The sequence below is a fragment of the Chroicocephalus ridibundus genome, chromosome 27, assembly GCF_963924245.1.
Source record: "Chroicocephalus ridibundus chromosome 27, bChrRid1.1, whole genome shotgun sequence".
Lineage (NCBI taxonomy): Eukaryota > Metazoa > Chordata > Aves > Charadriiformes > Laridae > Chroicocephalus > Chroicocephalus ridibundus.
Window position 1 is genome coordinate 353,617 of NC_086310.1, and position 21,036 is coordinate 374,652.

The 21,036-nt window shown below is 49.8% G+C and overlaps 1 protein-coding gene across 1 annotated transcript; it reads left to right on the forward strand.

The window, feature by feature from the left end:
* Positions 1-14,975: 14,975 nt before the first annotated feature.
* On the forward strand, positions 14,976-15,965 carry LOC134507723 (olfactory receptor 14A16-like). Its single transcript, XM_063318574.1, has one exon. The coding sequence runs from the start codon at positions 14,976-14,978 to the stop codon at positions 15,963-15,965; it is 990 nt and encodes a 329-aa protein (XP_063174644.1).
* Positions 15,966-21,036: the final 5,071 nt, after the last annotated feature.

Consider the following 21,036-nt stretch of genomic DNA (forward strand, 5'->3'; position numbering starts at 1 on the left):
CCCCTCTTGGTGCCAGGGGACACTGCTGGCTCCTCCTGAGCTGCTCACCACCCCCACACCCCTTTCTGCAGGGCTGCTCCCCAGATGCCCCCTCCCCATTCCCACTGCTGCCGCCGTTACTCCCTCCCTCCCACCTGCAGAACGCGGCACTTGGACTGCTTCAATTTCACACCGCTCAGGATTGCCCAACGCTCCAAGCCATCTAGAGCCTTCTGCAAGGCCTCTTGGCCCTCAAGACACTCAACAGCACCTCCCAGTTTTCTACCTTCTCAGTTCTCATTTTTCCCATGTACTAATTCCATCTTCTACCACCTGTTTTGCCCTTAATCTAATCTCTCATAGTAGGGAGGCTGGCTCACGTGACCATTTTCTCTCAGACACATTCCTACAATACCCCCTTTTTCTTCTTGAGCCAGCCAGACTTTATACATGGCATTTTTTATCATGTCAGTCATGTTGCAGAGAACACATGAGGCTACCATAATCAATAATAATATAATCAACAATAGCATGAACCCTTGTTTTAGGAAGTCTGATAACCATCCCGTTATACCCCATGAGCTTAACCAATCATCGAAACGATTTTTAACCACTTTTAATTTGGACATGTTATCCTTCAGCTCCCGTAACTGCTTATGAATGGATGATGAGTGGTCAGAAAGGTTCATACAACACATACCTTCAAAATCTTCACACCCATGACCCTGAGCCAACAGCAAAAATCAATCATCACCCCTGTGGTGTCTCCACAAAAGTTCACTAGGGACGTGTTAAATGTTGGGTAGGCTGAATTGAATCCTGCTGTATTAAAAGAAGCCGAAATACCAAGGGTTCTCAATTTTGTGCTCAGCTGCAACTTCCAATCACAAGGATAAGCCCGACACTAATTCCCAGTGGCATCTTCAAATATCAGTACCCTTGCCCTTCTTTCTGCGCTGTAGATGACCAAACCTGTTGCTACAGTGACGTAGTACCTGTCCCCACTAGTCCTCCGGAACCGACCAAACCTCTGGCAGTAGCACTGTGTAACAGCACTGTATGCCACAGCTTGACCAATCCTTGTCAATGGTAGACTCCCCTAATCTCCTGTCCTCAGCCAGCTCGTGTTGAGGTGAACCTGACTCTGTACTCTATTGCAATAGCTAAAGGAATTAAACCCGTCACCTTACTTAATTCCGTATTAAAACACACAGCACACCGGAATTAAAATACTAGAATTAAAATACACGGCACACCGGATTTAAAACACACAGCACACTGGAATTAAAATACTAGAATTAAAATACACAGCACACCAGATTTAAAACACACAGCACACCGGAATTAAAATACACAACACACCGGATTAAAAACACACAGCATACCCCATCACTTTACCTAATTCCTTATAAAAACACACAGCACACCGGGCCGCAACATGTGGTCTTTCAAACTACCACCGGCCTCAACAATCCTCACAAGGCACAAGGATCTATGGGTCACAGTTCCACACCTAGGGCACTACACTTCTTCAGCCCTCGTCGTCGTCGTTGTTATTGTGGGGTAACTCATTCGAATCCGTCTGCTCAAACCAGGGCTTTATCCATTTGGCTGGTACCCATCTGGTTCCGGCATCTGTAACGACACAGGCATATCCTCGACCCCAGGTTAATAGTCTACACGGTCCTTCCCACTTCCCCGTCACACTGTTTGTAACTGCTACCATGCCATTTTCCTGCCTAAAATCTCCCAGGTCTCTCTGCAGGCCTGCGCCGTGCCGCACGATTGGAGGTACAAGGCAGTGTTGAGGAAGGCGTAGGAAGTTCAGGACGTAAACGGCTTTGTTCAGTTGATCTACAGGACTCAGCCCTTGCTCTCCCCCTTTTTGTTTTTGAAGCAAATTTTTTAAAGACTGGTTCATGCGTTCCACTATGGCTTGAGCCGTCGGAGAATGTGGTGTGCCAGTCACATGTGTAATGCCCCACAGCTGTAGAAATACCTGTGTTGAACGGGCTACGTACCCTGGGCCATTATCAGTCTTTATCACACGCGATACACCTAAGGCCGCAAACGCACATCGCAAATGCTTTCGTATATGTTTACTAGATTCACCAGTCTGCGCAGTTGCCCAAATTGCAGTTGAATAACAGTCTACACTCAGGTGTATAAATTTCAGTTTTCCAAATTCTGACATATGGGTTACATCAGTCTGCCGGAACTCCAAAGGTCCGTGCCCTCGGGGACTGACGCCTGGGTTGCAGTTAGGTATAAATGGTTGACAATCGGCATAAGTTCACACAATATCATGTGCTTGTTGTTGTGTTAAAGAAAATTGCTTCCTCAATACCTTCGCATTTTGATGAAAAAAAAAAAATCATGCGACATTTCAGCTTGCTGCATAATGTTCGGAGTTGTTACCAGCAGCGTGATAATCCGCAACTGTGTTTCCCTCAGTTAAAGGACCGAGTAAACAGCTATGAGAGCGTATGTGGACAATAAAATAACGAAACTGTCTTTTTCATAAAAGTAATATTAATTGCAGTAAGAGACTAAATAACAATTGGTTCTCTACTTGTTTTACAAATGCTCCTTCAAGTCTTTGAACAATACCAGTAACATATTGACATTCTGCCTACATTTAACAGTTCCTGTTGAAATAAGTCAAAAGCCTTTACTGTGTCCCTGAACCATCTACAAACACCGAACAGGTGCAATCAAGAGGCTTTGGTGCTAGCAGGATGCGCGGCTGTAAAGGAATTTGTGAAAGTGACTGTAATAGTCTGTGCCAGGGGAAAGAGTAATTTATTTGCCCAATATAATGTACTAAGGAGGTTAAGACTTTGTGATAACCAAGGGTCAAGGTCATCCTTTTTGATGGGGACACGTATGTGACTTGGATCCATTCCAAGTTTGTGCTGGTGACAGCACAAACAACCCTGGAAAAACAATCGTGGTAACATTTCAATCATCATAGTTACTGGTTTTGAAAAGGTATGTGGCAAAAATACCCACTCTAACGCAGCCAGGCTCTTTGTGAGTGCATCATCCCACTGTCCTAACAGGGCATAAAGTTGAAATTTTTGTAGGAAGGTGTTCAGTGCATCTTGCAGCAGTAGCAGACTATATCTTATCTGCAACATGCTGTAATGCCTTCGGAGCTGTTGGGGTTAATGAACATAGAACTTATGGGGGGGGGGGGGCGGGGGCAGGCACAGCGCTTCAGGGCATCCCCTGTATCTTCAAAGTGCGCCCATGTCTTTCTCCCCCTCGCTCATGTCTCTCTCCCCCTCTCTGACCCGAGACAGCCCCCCTATATCCTGCACTGGAGTGAGTGGAGAAGTACAGGCTAGAGTCGCTGCACGCGTGGCCAGCGTATGCAGCGAGTCCCACCAAACTCATGATCCAGCTTTGCTAACAGCGGCTGTCTGATACATGACTACATTGTTGTAATCCCTTCTTGTTATCTTCTTCTGTGAAGGTCAGGTTCTCATGGATACACACATAGTTTTTAGAGCAACATATTCTACAATTCGTACAAGGGTACGATGCAAAGCGGCATCTACAACTGATCATATAATGCTTATTAAACACGGCAAACAGCATACTAAACATAACAGACAAATTCCTTCCACACAGGCAATGAGTATAATTTGCTTCAACCAACCCCACCCCCAAGTCCATCCAGCAAAGAGATTTCACCCAGTGGTCTCCACAAGTTGCTGGTTCGGTCAGTGCAGTTCCTGCAGCTGGGCATGGATGGATGTGGAGTGGTCACTTAGATTCATACAATACAGTCCTTTAAAATCTTGACAACCATGTCTGTGAGCTGAAAGCAAAAAATCAGTAGCAGCTCTGTTTTGCAACATCGCATGTCGAATACTATCTACATCTAGCAATAACTCAGAAATAGCGGTACTAGTAGCATTGTTAAACTTATCCTTGGCAGCAAGAGAGTCCTTGTTATCACGAATCCTTGCCAGCAAAAGAGTCCTCGTTAGCAAGAGCGCATGCGGACTCCCTGTTCTTGCTGGTACTGTGCTTTGATCTTCTTCCACAACAGGCCAAGATTCTCAAGCAGCTGGATAAGGTGTCTGTGCGTCCATTACAGGCTTAGGTCATCCAAATGTTTTTCTTGCCAGCACCCGAGACTGAATAACAATTGGTGTGATATCTGTGTTTTCCAGCACCCAGGTGCGAGTCCCTTGAGTGTATTTACAGTCCTCCTCACCGATCTTCCGTTGCTTTCCCATATTCCACCCCCTTGCTCAAGAGACCGCTTCTGCTGGGTTCATTTTAGTCTCGCAGGGTATAACACAGAGCAATCTACTAAGGCATGCAATAACATAGACACATATAGGAAAAAACCAAAAACGTATCTCTATGGTACTGCTTTGAATCAGGTGTCCTATTTCTCTTTTTCTGACGCTTTCTCATAATGCGTATGGCATACTTCTGTGCTAACGTGGCACATTTCCCATCTAATTGCTCCTGTTCGTTTTTTTTTCTTTTTTTCTTTTTTCTTTTCTTTTTTTTTCTTTTTTCTTTTTTTTCTTTTTTCTTTTTTTCTTTTTTTTCTTTTTTTTTTCCCATCACTTACGACTGACATAAAAGTCTGCCTTTGCAACAAGAGCTCAGTTTCTCATTTTTCTTTAAGTTTCTCCTTTTCCCAATCAACCATGATCTTATAGACAAACAACAAACAACCAGCGATACGCCCTGCACGGGCGAGCCGTTCCCGAGAGTGTAAACGTGTCGGCTGGTGAAAACTCCCCCAATATTTCAGGACTTCCATCGGTTCTACAGCCCATCCTGGTGTATCTACCTGGAGTGTGCTCGCCTTACGTCTAAACACTGTGTATATACAAACTTCTTCACTTGACGGAGTGTCAGCCCTAGTTGCATACGAGAACAGTACCACACTGGGCAGAACACCTGCTCAAGTGGAGTCACCTAACGACACTGCACACAACAAAAAGCAAACAGTAGCACAGATGCTGATCAGCAGGTATAAACTGGCGCCCACACACACTTACACAGCAGACATACAAAAACAGCACTTCTATCTCAGGGAGACGACTGGGGAGGGGAGGGGGCGAGGCGGGCAATGGCAGGAGCAAACAGCTCCGGCTCTATCCTTCTCTGCTGACATTCTGCCTCCTCCCTTGGCCTCAGGTGGAGCAGAGGGGATCAGCAGGGGATCGTCCCAGACCTTCGGACCTGGCCTGTTCGATCCCCCTCCCGTGGGTTGTAACGCTGCAAAAGCCCCGGCTGCCGTGGCTCGCTCCGCGTTCATATCTTGTAAGGTCGATGACACCAACCACCATGTCGTCGCTAACGGTGATGCCTCTTTGTCTCCTTTACTTATCACTTCCCACAGTTTTTTCCCAACAGCCTCCCATATTTCTGGCTTAAAAGCTGTCTGGGGCTCTGGTGCGAATCCGTTCTCTCTGCACCAGGTTAACAACCTTCGGAGCATACGCTCATCGTATTTCACCCCTCTCTTAGAGAGGATATGCAGGAGAAGTCTTAATATAGCCCCTTCTCCTTTTGTTACTTGTTGCCCCATCTCCTGCCCCGGCTGCTCACCTCTCTCTGGGTGTCCGTGGCCACGTCGTCTGTTTCCTCTATTCCGGATTGCCGCCCAATCCACCCGGTCTCAATCCAGCTGAGCTGTCCTCCAGCCGGTGGATCTCCTTCTGGGTCTTCCACCCCTCGCATTCTGTTGCTCGAGCCAAGCGCCGATCGGTATCACGTCGGGGTCACCATCTGAGGAGAAATAACTGGACTCCAGACTATCCAATGCGAATCAAGAGAAGCCGTTTATTAAGCACAGATCATCATCTTTTATACCCTGTGTTGTAGCCGTACATGCGACTTGCTTATTTCTGATTAGCTAGTGACACTGTCCACGCGCTGCCCATGCAGTTCATTCACAGATCAGATTGGTTACAAGAATTCGCATAGTAAATTGCTTAGTCATTAGCACAACATGTTTTCTACCTTCTCAGTTCCCGTTTTTCCCATGTCCTAATTCCATCTCCTACCACCTGTTTTGCCCTTAATCTAATCTCTCACAGTAGGGAGGCTGGCTCACATGGCCATTTTCTCTCAGATACATTCCTACAATAGATTTCACAGTGTGCCTGGATACATCTTGTCCTCAAGGGCAGCATCCTCCAGATGCAGCAGTGGTCCATATCAAAACTCAACTGAAATTCAAATAGGAATTCCAGGGCACCGAGATGAGCTTTAGGTAATTCAGGAACAGTTAAACGAAGCAAAGGGAATAATGTAGGACCACTGTCAAATTTAGTAGGAAGCGGACTAGATCTGAGATATTCAACGTCCTCTTTGCCTCAGTTACCAGCAGCGAGGTCTCCCAGGCCTTGGTGCTTTGAGGCAGGATTCTGGAGGAGATCAACCAGCGGTGGATGGGGATCAAGTCACGGGTTACTGGAGCAAACTACATCCTTACCAGTCCATGGGTCCAGAGGTTTGCATCCAGGGGTGCTGCGAGAGTGATTTTTCACTAGGAAGTGTTGGTCTGTTGTGATCCCAGTAAGAAAGGCACTCCGACTTCATAATGTATGTTTTGAAATGCTGTGCATGTGGTGTAGCACTCTAAGGAGAGTATCACAGGGGCAATCCTATGTCTTTTTAGATGGTGGGAATTCCAGGATGTGTGCATTAAATGGGCCTTTGAACTGAACACAGCACACCATGCAGACCCCATCCACAGAAGACAGTCTCCTGTTTTGGTCATTCAAGCTACTGTAGGATTTTCTTACAGGGAGCAACACTATTCACCATCTCTACACTCAAACAGAAAGGAAGTTTCCATGATAACCTCCTGCCGCAGGGTTGCATACAGGCAAGGCCACGCAGGAGGCATAATGTCCGGTAGAGAGTGGGGCCTGTCTGCAGGCTCTTGTGTGACAACATGCTGCTGAGGATTTTTTCAGCCAAGGGACCTGCACAGCACAGCACGGGTGTGAAGGCCACGCTGTACGTGCAGCACAGCCCAGCCCAGCACAAACTGCTCGATGGACAATGGTTCTTCTGGTCAGGATCGGTGCTCAGGTTTCCCTGTGAGGAGTCTGCGCTCCACCCTGTTGCCATAGCTGAGCTGCTGCCGCCCAATTGTCCCCTTCCAGGAGGAGCCCCATGTCTTGTCACAGCACTGCGATGGTTTTGGATTCAATGAGGTGTGGTGGCACAGCTTGCTGAGCTGTGGTGCTGCAATGGAAGGACACGGGCTCTGCTGGAGGGAGTGGCAGGGAGGATGAGGATGGGGGGATGCCGCCTGTGTGAAGGAGCAGCTCAGATCTATGGAGCTCCTCTATGAGATGGGCAATAGGGTGAGTTAGCTTCTGTGAGTGAGGATGAGAGGAGAAGCCAGTAAGGGTGACACTGTCTTGGCAGTTATAAACTACGTGATCAGGCATAGTAGGCAGAACAAGTCTTTCGATAGGAACTCAAAGAAGTCTCCAAGTAAATGAGGAGATTCCTGTGGGGAACAGTAATTGCCCAGGCATTCACTGGCCAGGCAAAGAAACAAGGTGCCAGCAGCCTAGAGCATCATGAGAGGACTTCTTAACAGAGCTGCCTGGTGGGCCAGGAAGGGCAATGCTCACCTAGACCTGGTCCTGGCCAACAAGGAAGAGCTGGTCAGGGATGTGATAATTAGTGTCAGCCTTGCTGTAGAGACCAGGAAATAGCGGGGTCCCAGACGCCAAAGAGGAGTGAGGAAGGCCAGCAGAGGAACACACATGGGTGGCTCCAGAGGAGAAGACTTTGATGTACTCGGGGGACTGATACAAGCAGTGCCATGGCAAGCAGCTTTGAGGGTGAAGGAGCTCGGGAAATCATATAGGCATTATGGCACAGCCTCCTCCAAGCACAGGAATGATGTCTTGGAATACCATGAAGAGAAACACTCATCTCAGGAGGCTGCTGGTATAAACGGACTGGGCTGCAGGGCAAAAAGGCAGCACACAGGAGGTGGAAGAGGGGAAGCTGCAGAGGAGGCATTTAGAAACCTGGCCCCAGGATGTTGGGAGGATGCCAAAGCCAAAGCTCCCAGAGGCTTGAGAGTTGCAGGGATGGGTAGAGGAAGCAAAATGAGCTGACAGAGGCTTAGAGGGTCATGTGGAATGAGTCACAGCCTTTCTGGAGGCCTCTAACAAGTGGGCACTGCAGAGGTTTGCATGTTGACTGCGTGCCTCAGCCTAGGAGATGGGGATTCCGCCTGCTGGGGGTGGCTGTGCCAGTCCATCCGCATGGGTCTAGATGGGGCAGACTCTTCCTGAAGACATTTCTGTTACCCAAATGCATTTGGATTAATGCAGAAATGGCTCTTCAAAATGAAGCATTTAATTCACTTGATGTCTTTGCTTGGACATCTTTTCACTTTGACTGCACTCCTGAAATGTCTCTAATGAGCCACAGAAGAATTGAAGACTAAAGGACACTTATGGCCAGACGTGGCTCCTTCTTGTGTTTTTGTGTGATAATGAGCCCTCTGGTGCCGAGTTCCTGAACTGCAGATCCTGAAAGCTTGACCAGCCCTCTCGAGAAGTAGAAGTAGCAAACCTCCAGGTTTCTGAGGGTGTTATCAGACCCTGCTGAAGTCCCTCACTGAAAAGACAATGTAGGGAACGAGCAGACAAAGTTCTTTTCACTGTGGCCTGGTGAAGCAGAAAGTCAGAGACACTTGGTCCGCGAAGAAATTTAAATATGGAAATCACTGTGAAAGGCCTTGAAAGTCTTCACCAAGCAGGATGGCCAAGCCTGGACCCCCATCCCCTGAGGAGGGATGTCCATTGACTCTTGAGATGCTCTGGGCTCTTTTTGGGTGATGTGGGAGTGATGAGGTGCCAGGTGCAGGTCAGCAGTAGGACACCTCCCAGGCTCTCTGGAGGGTGGGTGAGGAGGCAACAAGGTGCTGGAGCTGTAAGGACTTGGTGTCCTCCCCTGGGGCTCAGTGGAAGAGACAGAAGCCACAGCTGAGCAGACAAGGATCTCCGTTCTGTTGGGGTGTCAAAGCCCCACCAAGGCCCTTGGCCATCCCCAAACACAGCTACACTCTCCTGTGCCTGTGTCTGCTCCCTTGCTTCCAACACCAAGCTGTGGGCTTCTGAGGATTTGCCAGTGCCTGTGAGCTCCCCACAACCCATCCCGTTTCTTCCAAAGCCTTGCTAATGCTCATTTATTACGTAAGATTTCCAAGCCCCACGGTTCCTAGAATCCTCTATGTAGCTCCACATCCCAGCACCAAACAGCACATCCTCCTTCTTCATCTGCCTCAGGATCAAAACTCAACCTAGCTCACTTTTGCATGACACCCCTTGATATTTCCTTTCTTCTTTCTGCCTTTAAGTCCCTCACTGCTGCACCTACACTGCTCTCTCCCTGTGCAAGCAAGGTCAGCTCATTGGGCATGGCTACCCCAAGCAGTGGGCACTCCCCATTTGCCAGGCTGAGGCATGCACACAAGCTGGAAACAGCTGTTCCCATCCCTGGTTTGCACAGGAGGGACCTTCCTCCCTGCCATCTTCCCAGGACAATTCTCTTCCTCAACCTCCAAACACAGACATCAGCCCTTTTCCATTGCTGGTTTTAGACATGGTTTTAAGGATTCACTAAAGCCATTGGCTATCCCCTTGTTTCTCACTGACATCCCCCAATTCTCTCTCCCACACGGCCAATCACTGCTGCTCACAGCCACTCAGTCTTCAGAAGAGGCCTTGAGCATTTTGCATCTTCCAGGTGCTTTTTATGGTGTTCCTCATGTTCTCCAGAGCGCATGGTGAGCTTTCCGGGATGTAACAGGGCCTTTTTGACCATCTCTTTGGGAATGGTTGTCTTTTTATGACCATCTGTGCAGAAAGAGGAGTAACAGAAAAGCACCAAATATATCCAAACGGGTGCCGAGTGAAGTGTCAGTAAGGACCAGGTGAGCTCCCCCCCTGCCTGTGGCTTCCTGGTGAGGAGTCTGTCCTGAGAAGGGGATCCAGCCTCTGCCACTCTCCAGAGAAGGCAGCAGTGTCCATGCCACCTGGGGACACAAAGGACGACCTTTGCAAGACCACCCTTCATCTGAACCACTTCAGATCCTTGTGGACTTGGGTGCCATGCTCTATATTGCAATTACTCATGTCATTGGCATTGGCCAGAGGGGCTACCGCAGATGTGGACTGCTCCAGTGCAGACATTTATATTTCAGCAGATGAATGCTTTTGTTGCTGTAGTAGTAACTGATATTCTTACGGAAATCACACAAACACTTGAGGGATAATGGAAGCATTACCACCTTAGTGTCCCTCCAGTGAACTCGTTCCTGTTTGCCCTTGTCTCACTGTCACTGGGCACGGTGTGGTGTAAAAGGTGCTGAGCAGAGCAGCATAATGACTTCTCCTTCAGGCCTTGGCTCTTTTGAGATGTATGCAAGATTTGCTTGTGGCTTTCTCCAGTCATGATGGCCTTCCAAAATGGATCAGAGCAGCCCTGCTCTGACATCAGCCTGGTCTCTCAACATCCTTGGATTCATCCCATCTGGCCCATGGACTACTAAAGGCTGACCTTAACCTATGTAGCCCCTGATTTGATCACCATCCACTGCTGGATTTCATGTGGGGTTCTGCCCCTTAGGCACATGGAACTGGGAGACCTTGGTAGTGAAGACTGCGGACAAGAGTACCTCACACCTATCCCCACCTACATTTAGCAAATTCAACAGTGGCGACACAATATCTTTGTTTCTTCTTCAACCGTTCCTGTAGGAGGAACAGCTCATCCTTGTGCCTTTGAACTCCCTTGCACGTGTTCTAGCTCTGAGTGAGCTCTGCCTTTCTAAATCCAACTGTATTTCTGAATTCCTCCTTTTTATTTTAATCGTTGCATCCACCTCTTGCATGTTTCCTTTTGTCTATGGAGCCTCCCCATCACTTTCCTGTTTCTCCATGTCTGGGCTGCGGCACCTCAGCTGTGGCCCATTTGGGCTGAGAGCAGATTTGCCAAAGGGAAACCTGCTTCCAAGCCCCCAGGACATCAAGTGTGCAAAAGCTTTGCTTCCAGGCTGGAGTGGATGGCAGATAGTCATGTGAAGAAGAAATTAGCTCCACTGAAAGAGATATAACCCTGCTTTCCAAAGGGCCAGAGAGAAATAGAGCTCGGCAGTCAGTCTGAGCAGGAGAGGGGTTTGCTCTCTGTTGTGTCTCTGCAGCCCTGAGGGCCTGTGGTGGAGGTGAAGCTGATCTCAGGAAGGAAGAGATGATGTTGACAATGTCCTTGAGTGTGGAAATCCTGTGATTCAGGCCCACTGTGAAAATCACTTCCCTGATCCATGACTGTATCATCAAGGGGATGTTTAAACACTGGAGGAGAGAAGAACCAGCAGAGTGTGAGAGTGAAGGAATATGTGTGGAGATCGTGGTGTGATGTGCTTGGTATTCATGCCCTGCCCGGCATCTACCGTAAAGAGAAGGGACAGCCCTTGCGTCACTGCAGTGGTGGGATTCAGTCAGTGGCCTAAAGGCAGCACCTCTGTCTGAGATGCCCTGGGGGATGCCTGTCCCACAGCTAGTCTGGATGGGGACGGGGCTCCTGTACAGGACCTGTGCTGTCCATGTCAGCTGCATGCAGTTGTGCTGGAGAGCCCTGGCACCTCCCAGAGCACCACAGGCCTGAATGTGTCAATTAAAGTAAGATTCAGCTGCCCTGAATTAGATTAGGCAATGAAGGGTATGTGAGACATGTAGAAAATACAGCTGATGGAGATCAGAAAGAGAGGGACTCCATTTTCCCTGTGCCACATGACTCCATTTGGTCAGCTGAATCCCTCTCTAGGCTGCCCTGGACATAAGGAAGAGTCCTTATGTCCTTGTTCACTTGTCCTGGAGTGGGCCAAAGCCTCACTACCCTCAAAGAAGATGCCCCCACATGCTGCTCTGTCTCTGTGAATTGCTCCACTAGAGCTACAGCTTGAAGTTATCAGTATGAATCTTGGTCACCTCTGTCACCAAAATCACCACAAAATCACCACATGACTATACTGTAACATCTCCAGCCCACCCTCTACATTCATTAGCAAGGGAGCTGAGGCAAGGAGCTGACACGCAGGAGCCTGTTTTGGGCACATCTGAACTGAGGAAAGAGGAATCCCACCTCCTGGGTGTTTGTGGTGTGCATGGGATGGAGCTAACTCCTCCTTTACCCCCGAGGACAACAAGCCCAGGATGAGGACCCTCCATTGACTCAGATGAATCGCTTTTCTCAGAACAGTTAAAGGAGATTCTTCCCTTGCATTGTCTGGGTGTCCTATTAAAGAATGAAACAAAAAAGGTATTCTTGGACTTATATGTGTCTAATTGAGAAATGCAACTGTAGGAAAGAAGTGTCTCTGCCCAGCTGAGGCAGGGAACATAAGGGATTGCTTCAAACCCAAGGACTGATAAGGGTGTAGTTTGCTCCAGTAACCCTTGGCTTGATCCCCATCCACTGCTGGTTGTTCTCCTCCAGAGTCCTGCCTCAAAGCACCAAGACCTGGGAGACCTCGCTGCTGGTAACTGAGGCAAAGAGGACATTGAATATCTCAGATCTAGTCCGCTTCCTACTAAATTTGACAGTGGTCCTACATTATTCCCTTTGCTTTGTTTAACTGCTCCTGAATTACCTAAAGCTCATTTCGGTGCCCTGGAATTCCTATTTGAGTTTCAGTTGAGTTTCAATATGGACCACTGCTGCATCTGGAGGATGCTGCCCTTGAGGACAAGATGTATCCAGGCACACTGTGAAATCTATTGGTCTTTTCATTGATTGTATACTCAAGGCAGTGAGTAAAGATCCCCGTGTGACGTGCTCCACGTCCATGCAATGCCTGCACCTACTGTGTGCAGAAGGGACAGACCTCGCCTATCTGATGACACCTGATGACTGATGCCTCTGACTGAAGGCACCAGTCAAGGGAACAGACACACAATTGCACTCTCTGCAATGCCATTAGAGGCACTGGAGATCTGGTAAATTGAGCTGATGGAAAAGAGAGAGACCAAGCTCTCCCTATGGCCCAGGACAGCAGTTGTACATATGAATTCCTCTAAAAACTGCCATGAACACAAAGAGGAGAAGATTATTTTGGCCCTTGTTTAGGCATCAGCTGCATTTCACTTGGCCAAAGGCTTTCCCACCAGGCTTATTGATGATCCATGACACATTGCCCTGTCTCTATGAAAGGCTCCAGCAGAACTTGCAGTTATCTAATAACAACACCAAAAAAGCTGACATTTTGATGTAACTTTGAGAGAATTAAAAGTTCTGGAAAGAAGTGTCTCTGCCCAGCTGAAGGATGGAACATCAGTGATGACTTCATCCTGTTTCCCAGCAGGTTCCCCTGGAGCCCCAGGGACACCTGGAGGGAGCCCCAAGGGGACAGAGAAAGGGCTGCCTTGGGCTGGTCCTCTGCGTCTGAGCTGGGCTGGGCTCCTGGCATGGAGGGAGCTCATGGCAAGCGGGCAGCGCTGCAGAGAGACAGCTCTGCCCAGGAGCAGCTCCTCTGCCAAGCACAGCAGGGCTGAGGGCACTGCCTGCAGGCATCCGAGAGGAGCCAGGCACAGAGAGGCTAAAGGCAGCTGGGAGTGGGAGGAGAGTTCTGAGCTTGTTCTTGGGGAAATCTTCACACCTGTTAACACAGTCAGTATCTGGCTGTAGGGCAATGCAGGGGAGTCTCCTGGAGGGATGTTCTAGGGTGTGCTTCAGAGCAGGGATGCCCTGCTGAACCATCGCAGCGACAATGAAGGAGGGCTGCCTTCTGCGAGGGACTGTGGCAGGGTTTTGAAGACAGGTGGGTGTGCAGGCAGGGGTGCCCAAGGCTGTCCTTGAGAGCAGGGTCCCTGCACCCCAGGGGTCTGTGTGCCGGGGCAGGGACTCTGCTGCTTGCCAGGGTCAGCTCTCAGCCTGCCCAAGGAGTTCCCCCCCGAGCTTCTGTGGGGAGAAGCTCTGGGTAAAAGGAGAGACTCCCCTCAGGCCAGGGTCCTTTGGCTCTTTTGAGAGTGTGCTGTGTGGGTCAGGGCTGCCCACAGCTGCAGATCTCCCCCAGAACACTGGCAGAGGCAGCATTTACAGAGGAAAGACAAGACAGGGGCTGCCTGGAAGATGAAGGCATTGCAGGGTCTGTGCTCTCAGCTGTCTCCTGAGGGAAAGGAGCTGTCACTGTTCCACTGAGGAATCAGCAGATCTGCCAGAAACCTCACAAAGTGCCTTCACCCCCTCCTCTCCCTACACACAGCACCAGCAGCACCTTTGCTTCCAGCATCAGGCTTTCTCTCATCTCCTCCTGAGGAGCCACAAAGAGGGAGATTGCCCTGGGCAGTGCCCTGCTGCCAGGAGGGGTCTGCAGGGCAGAGCTGAGCCCCCAGCGGGTGGGATGGGCTGTGGGAGCAGGGAGAGGGAGGCGACCTGGGCACAGAGCAGCAGCTCCTGGCAGGGGCAGCTCCAGGCAGCAGAGAGCCACTCCAGCCGGCTGCATCCCTCTCTGCTCCGCTGCACAGGGACAGAGAAACCAGACGGGAGGAACTGACTTTGAAACTGGACACTTCAACACCCACAAACAGCCATTTTCTTCTTCAACTACATTGTCAGGGAGACCATTCTCCCGCAAAGAATGGTCTAATCACAGGACAGCTGCGTGGTGCCCAGTAGGTCACTGGTGAGCAGAACAGCTCTCCTGACTCTGCACTAGGGCACAGAGAGCCCTTTTGTCCCTCAGGGCTCAGCAGTGTTCAGGCTAAAGGCAATGGGAAAGAGAAGGATTTCTGCCCCTGCAAAGAAAGTGCCCTCAGCAGCACAAACCTGAGATCACAAAAAGGAGCTGAATGAAATTATTCCAAAGGAAGAGAAGTCATTTTGCAGGGATTTTTTGGGAAATAGAATAAGATTGGCTCAAAGAGGCCTGCCTTAACTTCTCAACTGCTCTTTCTTGTCATGCCCAGAGTGAACAAATGTCCAACAGCAGCTCCATCACCCAGTTCCTCCTCCTGGCATTTGCAGACACACGAGAGCTGCAGCTCTTGCACTTCGGGCTCTTCCTGGGCATCTACCTGGCTGCCCTCCTGGCCAACGGCCTCATCATCGCCACCATCGTCTGTGACCACCGCCTCCACACCCCCATGTACTTCTTCCTCCTCAACCTTTCTGTTTTTGACCTGGGCTCCATCTCCACCACTGTCCCCAAATCTATGGCCAATTCCCTCTGGGACACCACGGCCATCTCCTACAAAGGATGTGTTGCACAGGTCTTTTTTTTCTTTTTCTGTGCTGCAGCAGAGTTTCATCTTCTCACTGTCATGTCCTATGACCGCTACGTTGCCATCTGCAAACCCCTGCGCTATGGGACCCTGATGGGCAGCAGAGCTTGTGTCCACATGGCAGCAGCTGCCTGGGGCAGTGGGTTTCTCAATGCTCTGCTGCACACGGCCAATACATTTTCCCTACCCCTCTGCCAGGGCAATGCTGTGGACCAGTTCTTCTGTGAGATCCCCCAGATCCTCAAGCTCTCCTGCTCAGGCTCCTTCCTCAGGAAAGCTGGGCTTCTAATATTAAGTTGTTTTTTAGCTTTTGTGTTTTTTGTTTTCATCATGCTATCCTATGTGCAGATCTTCAGGGCCGTGCTGAGGATCCCCTCTCAGCAGGGACGGCACAAAGCCTTTTCCACGTGCCTCCCTCACCTGGCCGTGGTCTCCCTGTTTGTCAGCACAGGCATCTTTGCCTACCTGAAGCCCCCCTCCATCTCTTCCCCAGTTCTCAATCTGGTGGTGGCAGTGCTGTACTCAGTGGTGCCTCCAGCAGTGAACCCCCTCATCTACAGCATGAGGAACAAGGAAGTCAAGGATGTAGTTTTGAAACTATTTGAATGGTGTCTACTTCAGATTAATAAGGTGCCCATTATACCACTACGGCTCCCACTGTATATCAGTAAAACCCAGGACTAACTGTTCTTCATATTTGTCTTTCTGTTTTTTTTTTAAATAATTTTTGTTGTTGTTTTTGGTTGGTTGGTTGGTTTTTTTATTCCTGTGATGCTCTTCTTGGTCTCCTATGCGTTTTCATCTTGACCCAAATACCTAAGATATGTATGGATCCAGTCTCCCTGGGTGATGCACTCAACAAAGAAGCCAGCAGAAAATTATTTATCTGAGCTCCCATATCTTAACATATCCCCAGGAGCTGGACGAGCAGCCCCAGTATGCAGGAGGGGTTCAGGAGGCAAATGCCCATCTGCCCCATGTAGGATCAGCCTCAGGAACCCTGGGGCTGCCCCTGGCTGCCTCACTGGGCACTCTGTCTCTGCCACCTGCGAGTCGGGGCTGCTGCTTCCCTGGAGCCATGGCCAAGGACAGCAGCAGGATGAGGCCTTTCAATGCTGGTCTCTCCTGACATCCCACTGTCCTGCTGTGTCCTTGCCTTTGTGTTACCCCTAAGGCCTCGTGTAACTTGTGACAGTCCTGTTGTCTCTACAGTGCCATCCCTGTGACTGTGGGTAGCAGCAGGCGATGTGAACCTCTTTATCAGAGCTGGTCTCTGTGAAAATAGCACCATAATGAAAAAGCCTCCTCAGGGCAGGGTCAGATGGCTGGACGCCTCTTCCAAAGCTGGTGTCAGGAGTTGCACCCAAGGAGCTGCTCCTTCAAAAGGACTTTTCTCCTCTGTGGTTCTTGATGGTTTCAGGACGACAGGCTCAGGGTCTCATGGGAATATTTTTCAGACCAAGGGCTGAATGAAGACCTCTCTCCATGGTTGAACATGTCCGCTAAACAGCAACTGGTCTTTGACATATGGGCATAGTGCTGCCCCACTTGCAGTGGGGCTGATGCCAGATTTCATCCTGGAGAAGAATTGGAAGCTGGCAAGAGAGCTCAGGGGATCTGCAGGGAGAGTGTGGGAGTGTGGGTGGGCAGTGAGGGGCATCTCATCAAATGAGTATCAATCCAAGGGAATGTCTCCCTGAGGAAAAGACAAACCTGTGGAGCCCATGGGCAAACGAGGCCCCTGCAATGCCAGGCGAGGCTGTGAGGAGCCAGCAGGCAAAGGGACAGAAGACTGGAGAGTGGTTCAGGACACCGTCTTGGAAAGCACCATGGACTGGATCTAGTGCAGCCCTCCCCTGCCCTTTGTGCCACTGGAGACACCCCTTGGTCCTGCCCAGCCCGGTCCTTTCTGACTGAGCCAGGAGGGAAGATGGAAGGAAGCTCAGCAGCAGTGATCCCTTTCTGGCTGGGTCTGCTTCTCACCCCAACCAGCATGGCCAGTGCAGGGTCACGCCATGGCCCCAGGGCACCACAGCCCCCTCCCCCTGCAGAGCAGCACTGCCAGCTCAGGGTCCTGTGGAGAGCACAGGGTGCCAGACTGGATGCCCTCTCCTGGGGAAAGGCCCTCTGTGAAGAAAGGGTGACCAGGGAGAAGAGCAAGGGAGCATTTCTGTGCCTGCAGGGAGGAATCCTTGAGAAGGAGAAATCTCTTTCTGCAGGCCCCCACTCTGGACAGGCTGCTCTGTGCCTGGACCAGGACTCTTGTGCTGGCCTGGGGAGAGGGGCTGGCACTGAGGGGACACAGACCATCTGTGGCCCAGGCACTGGGGGAGGCCACCAAAACAGGAGGGCTAAGGGGGACGGAGCCCTGAGGGCTGCCAGGGTACTTTGCCAGGGCGATGTCTCCCCACCCTTGAGCACACCTGTCCCATGTGGTTCCAGCATGGTGGGACCATTGGACCACCAATGGGGCAGTAAGAACGGCCTTCCCATTGGTCTCCGGTTTCCCCATCCCCTTACTCCTCGCTCAGTCACATCCCTTTAAACTACCCAGGTGCTGCTTTGAGCTTCAGGCAGTTGGAAGAATGCCCTGGTCTTTCAGCAGGCTAATAATCTCTTCAGTCAAATCCTTCCATGTGTTTATATCTATCATATCCCATCCATCACTCTTCCATACTTGGAGTGAGGTTATTCCTTTTGGACGGTGACCCTCACTGGAGGAGGTTCACCAGGTTGAAGAAGTTCATGTCCCTCATCGTCCCCACACAGGGCTTATGCGCTAGGCCCCACTCCTCAAAACTAAGGAATTCCAACTGAACTCAAGAAAACAGGTTTTGGCATCAAGAACACACGACCCTGGCACGGGCTGCCCGGAGAGGCTGTGGAGTGACCATTCATGGAGATACTAAAAACCAGCCTGGACATCTTCTTAAGTGACCTGCTCTGGCTGACTCCCTCTAGGGCAGCGGGAATGAACTAGATGATCTCCAAAGATCCCTTTCAATCTACATGATTCTGTGAGGACATGGCAGTCCAGCAAAAGGCTTTATGTTTAGAGTAGATGCTTGTGAGGTCCCTTCTGCCTGAGAACCCAACAGGCCAGCAGCAGGTCAAGGCCTGGAATGTTTTTGTGAGGTCACTGCTGCTATAACAGCGGCCATCTGCTTTGGATGCTCATTTTGGGGTCACCCCTGTCTCTGCAGGTGGCAGGCCAACCCCAGGCTCAAGGCTGGGTTTGGTGCCTACGAGGTCCTTTCTCCATGAGTACCTGACAGGCCAGCAGCAGGCACATGGTGTGGATGTTGGTTATGAGGTCAGTGCTGCCAGAATCTCGGATAGGCCAGAAGCAGGCAGATATTAATTTGGAGGTCACTTCTGCCTGAGTCCTTGATAGCCCGCCAGCAGGCGTATGGCCTGAATGCCAGTTGTGAGGGTGCTGCTGCCTGAGGACCTGAGAGACCATGAGCAAGCTCGTGGGTGTTTGAAGCCCTGTGTTCCAGAGCACCCCTTAGGCCAGCAGAGGGTTGATGACCAGGCTTGGCTCTTGTGAGGTCCCAAATACGGGACATGCCAGCAGCATGTGTATGAATGCAACACACAGTATGGACCATGCCAGCATGTATGGAACATGCCAGCAGCTAGAGGTTGCTTATGAGGTTATGGTAACTTGGGCACATGATTGTCTAGCAGCAGGCTCATGACTGGGGTCTGTGTTTGTAAAGGCATTTCCTTCTGAATACCTTTTTAAGGCCAGGATGAGGCTTGTGGCCATTTTAGGTGCCTGTGTGGTCTCTTCTTCTTGGAAAGTTTCTGGACCCTTCCATAGGTGGTGGGACGTCCACACTAATGGTCCCAAGGCTTCTGCCAGCTTTTGCCTTCTCAGCAGTGAAATGTCTTGGGATGTCTCTTTCCTGGGTGGGGATTTCTGGGCTCACTGGTAAGGCATCCAACAGAGCCAAGATGCCTGGGCATGAAGAGTGAAATATTTATTAATAGAAAACAGTGATTTAACAAAGTTAGTAGTGAATGCAACAGTGTTTCATGAGATTCGATGCCAAGGTACACTTGTTTATTTACTGCATAGAGGACAGGGTCGGACAAGCTGTCAGGGAGACCCTCCCGTTGAGTCATGAGGCTCAACTTGCTTTCTAAACTCCTTCTCAGAGTGGAGTAGAGCTGTGGCTGGATCCAATCCTAGTCCCAGCCTCGGTTATCCGTTTATGTCTAAAGGATTATATATGTGCAATCAATCCTTTATATCACTTAGCTAAGATTTCAAAGTTTAGCGTGCTATTAGTCACCTATTGACAATCTGTTGTGGCAAGGAATCTCTCAGCCTCAACAAGTAGAACCTTAAGTGAGTGTCCCTGCTCAAGGGGAGATCCTGGTGTGCAGCCACTGCCATGCAGGAGAGCTCCAAGGACTGTTGGTCTGTCCACTATTCATAGAGTAAGAGAATTGACCTACAGTCATATTCGCATGGGAACAAAATATCTAGGCCCCAACTCCAGACAGTGTGTTGGCTGTGTTGCCAGCCATCCCCCAAAGTCCAGGTGCAACTCATCACAACTCCCACTGATGGTTATGGCTTGAGCAGGAGCTGGGGAGGGTGCAGAAGGTGGAGAGCATAGCATCACAAGATGCGACACACAGGGAAGTGGTTTAGTGGTGGACCTGGCAGGGTTGGGTTTACAGTTGGACTCTATGATGTTAAAGGTCCTTTCGAACATAAATGATTCTATGAGTCTGTGATTCTTTTGAGCCTCAGGACTCTGTTTCCTGCTTGCCCCTTCTTTGGGAGGCCAGGAGGTGTCACAGAATTTTCCTACACCTGTCATTGCTCCCCCTCACATCCCTCTGTCCCAGGAAGAGCCCTAGGCCACAAGTGAGGGACAGGATCTGCCTTGCCAGGGCCTGGGGCTGAGGGCTTGGCCTTTCTGCTGCATCAAACAAACCAAGGGTTTCTTCAGCTTTCCAGCCACCTGCACTCTGCCTTTGCCCACCTGCAATCACAGCCTCCAGCTATCTGCTCTAACGAGTCCCTGGGGAGGCTTTGTCAGGAATGGCCCTCAGTGGGGCTCATTAATGCTTCCAGGTACTTTGAGTTTGGCTTCTGATTTCTTGAGCACTCTGTTCAACCTTCTCTCAGGATCTGAGGCTCATGGACTCAGCAGCAAATACACCATGGGGCTCATTAAAAGACAGAAAGCCTTAACAAGCTATTTCTCTTTTTGTAATTGTCTTCAAGTCTTCAAGGCTTGTACAGCTAATTAGAGAGTTTCATAGCGTAATTAAGTAGGAAGATTTCAAAGTGCATCTGATAAAAACGATCTTTTATGTTGTAGGATATATTTTATTACTTTTCACTTTAAAGAAGAGGTGATAGAAGCGTTCTCTGATTGATACTGATGCAGAGTGTTTCCTCAGGAAGCCTGGGCAGAAAGGAAAAGCAGTCCCTTGACGTCCATCGCTGCATGGACAGCCTTGCTCCTCACCTCCCCAACCTCACCATTTCTGACATTGGCCACCTGGGACTTGCATCACTGCTCCTTGCACCAGACTTCTCCACTGATCTCTGCAGCTGGATGTTACAGCTCCGTTGCACCATCTCCCACCTGAGCTCCTTAGAGACATGGCTGCACCCAGGCACAAGAGAATTTTTCCCCATTCTTCAGAAAAGAAAAGTAAAGCACAATCAGTTTTCATAAATGATAAATGATATTCTGTAATCATATGCTAAGTAAAAGCTACCACT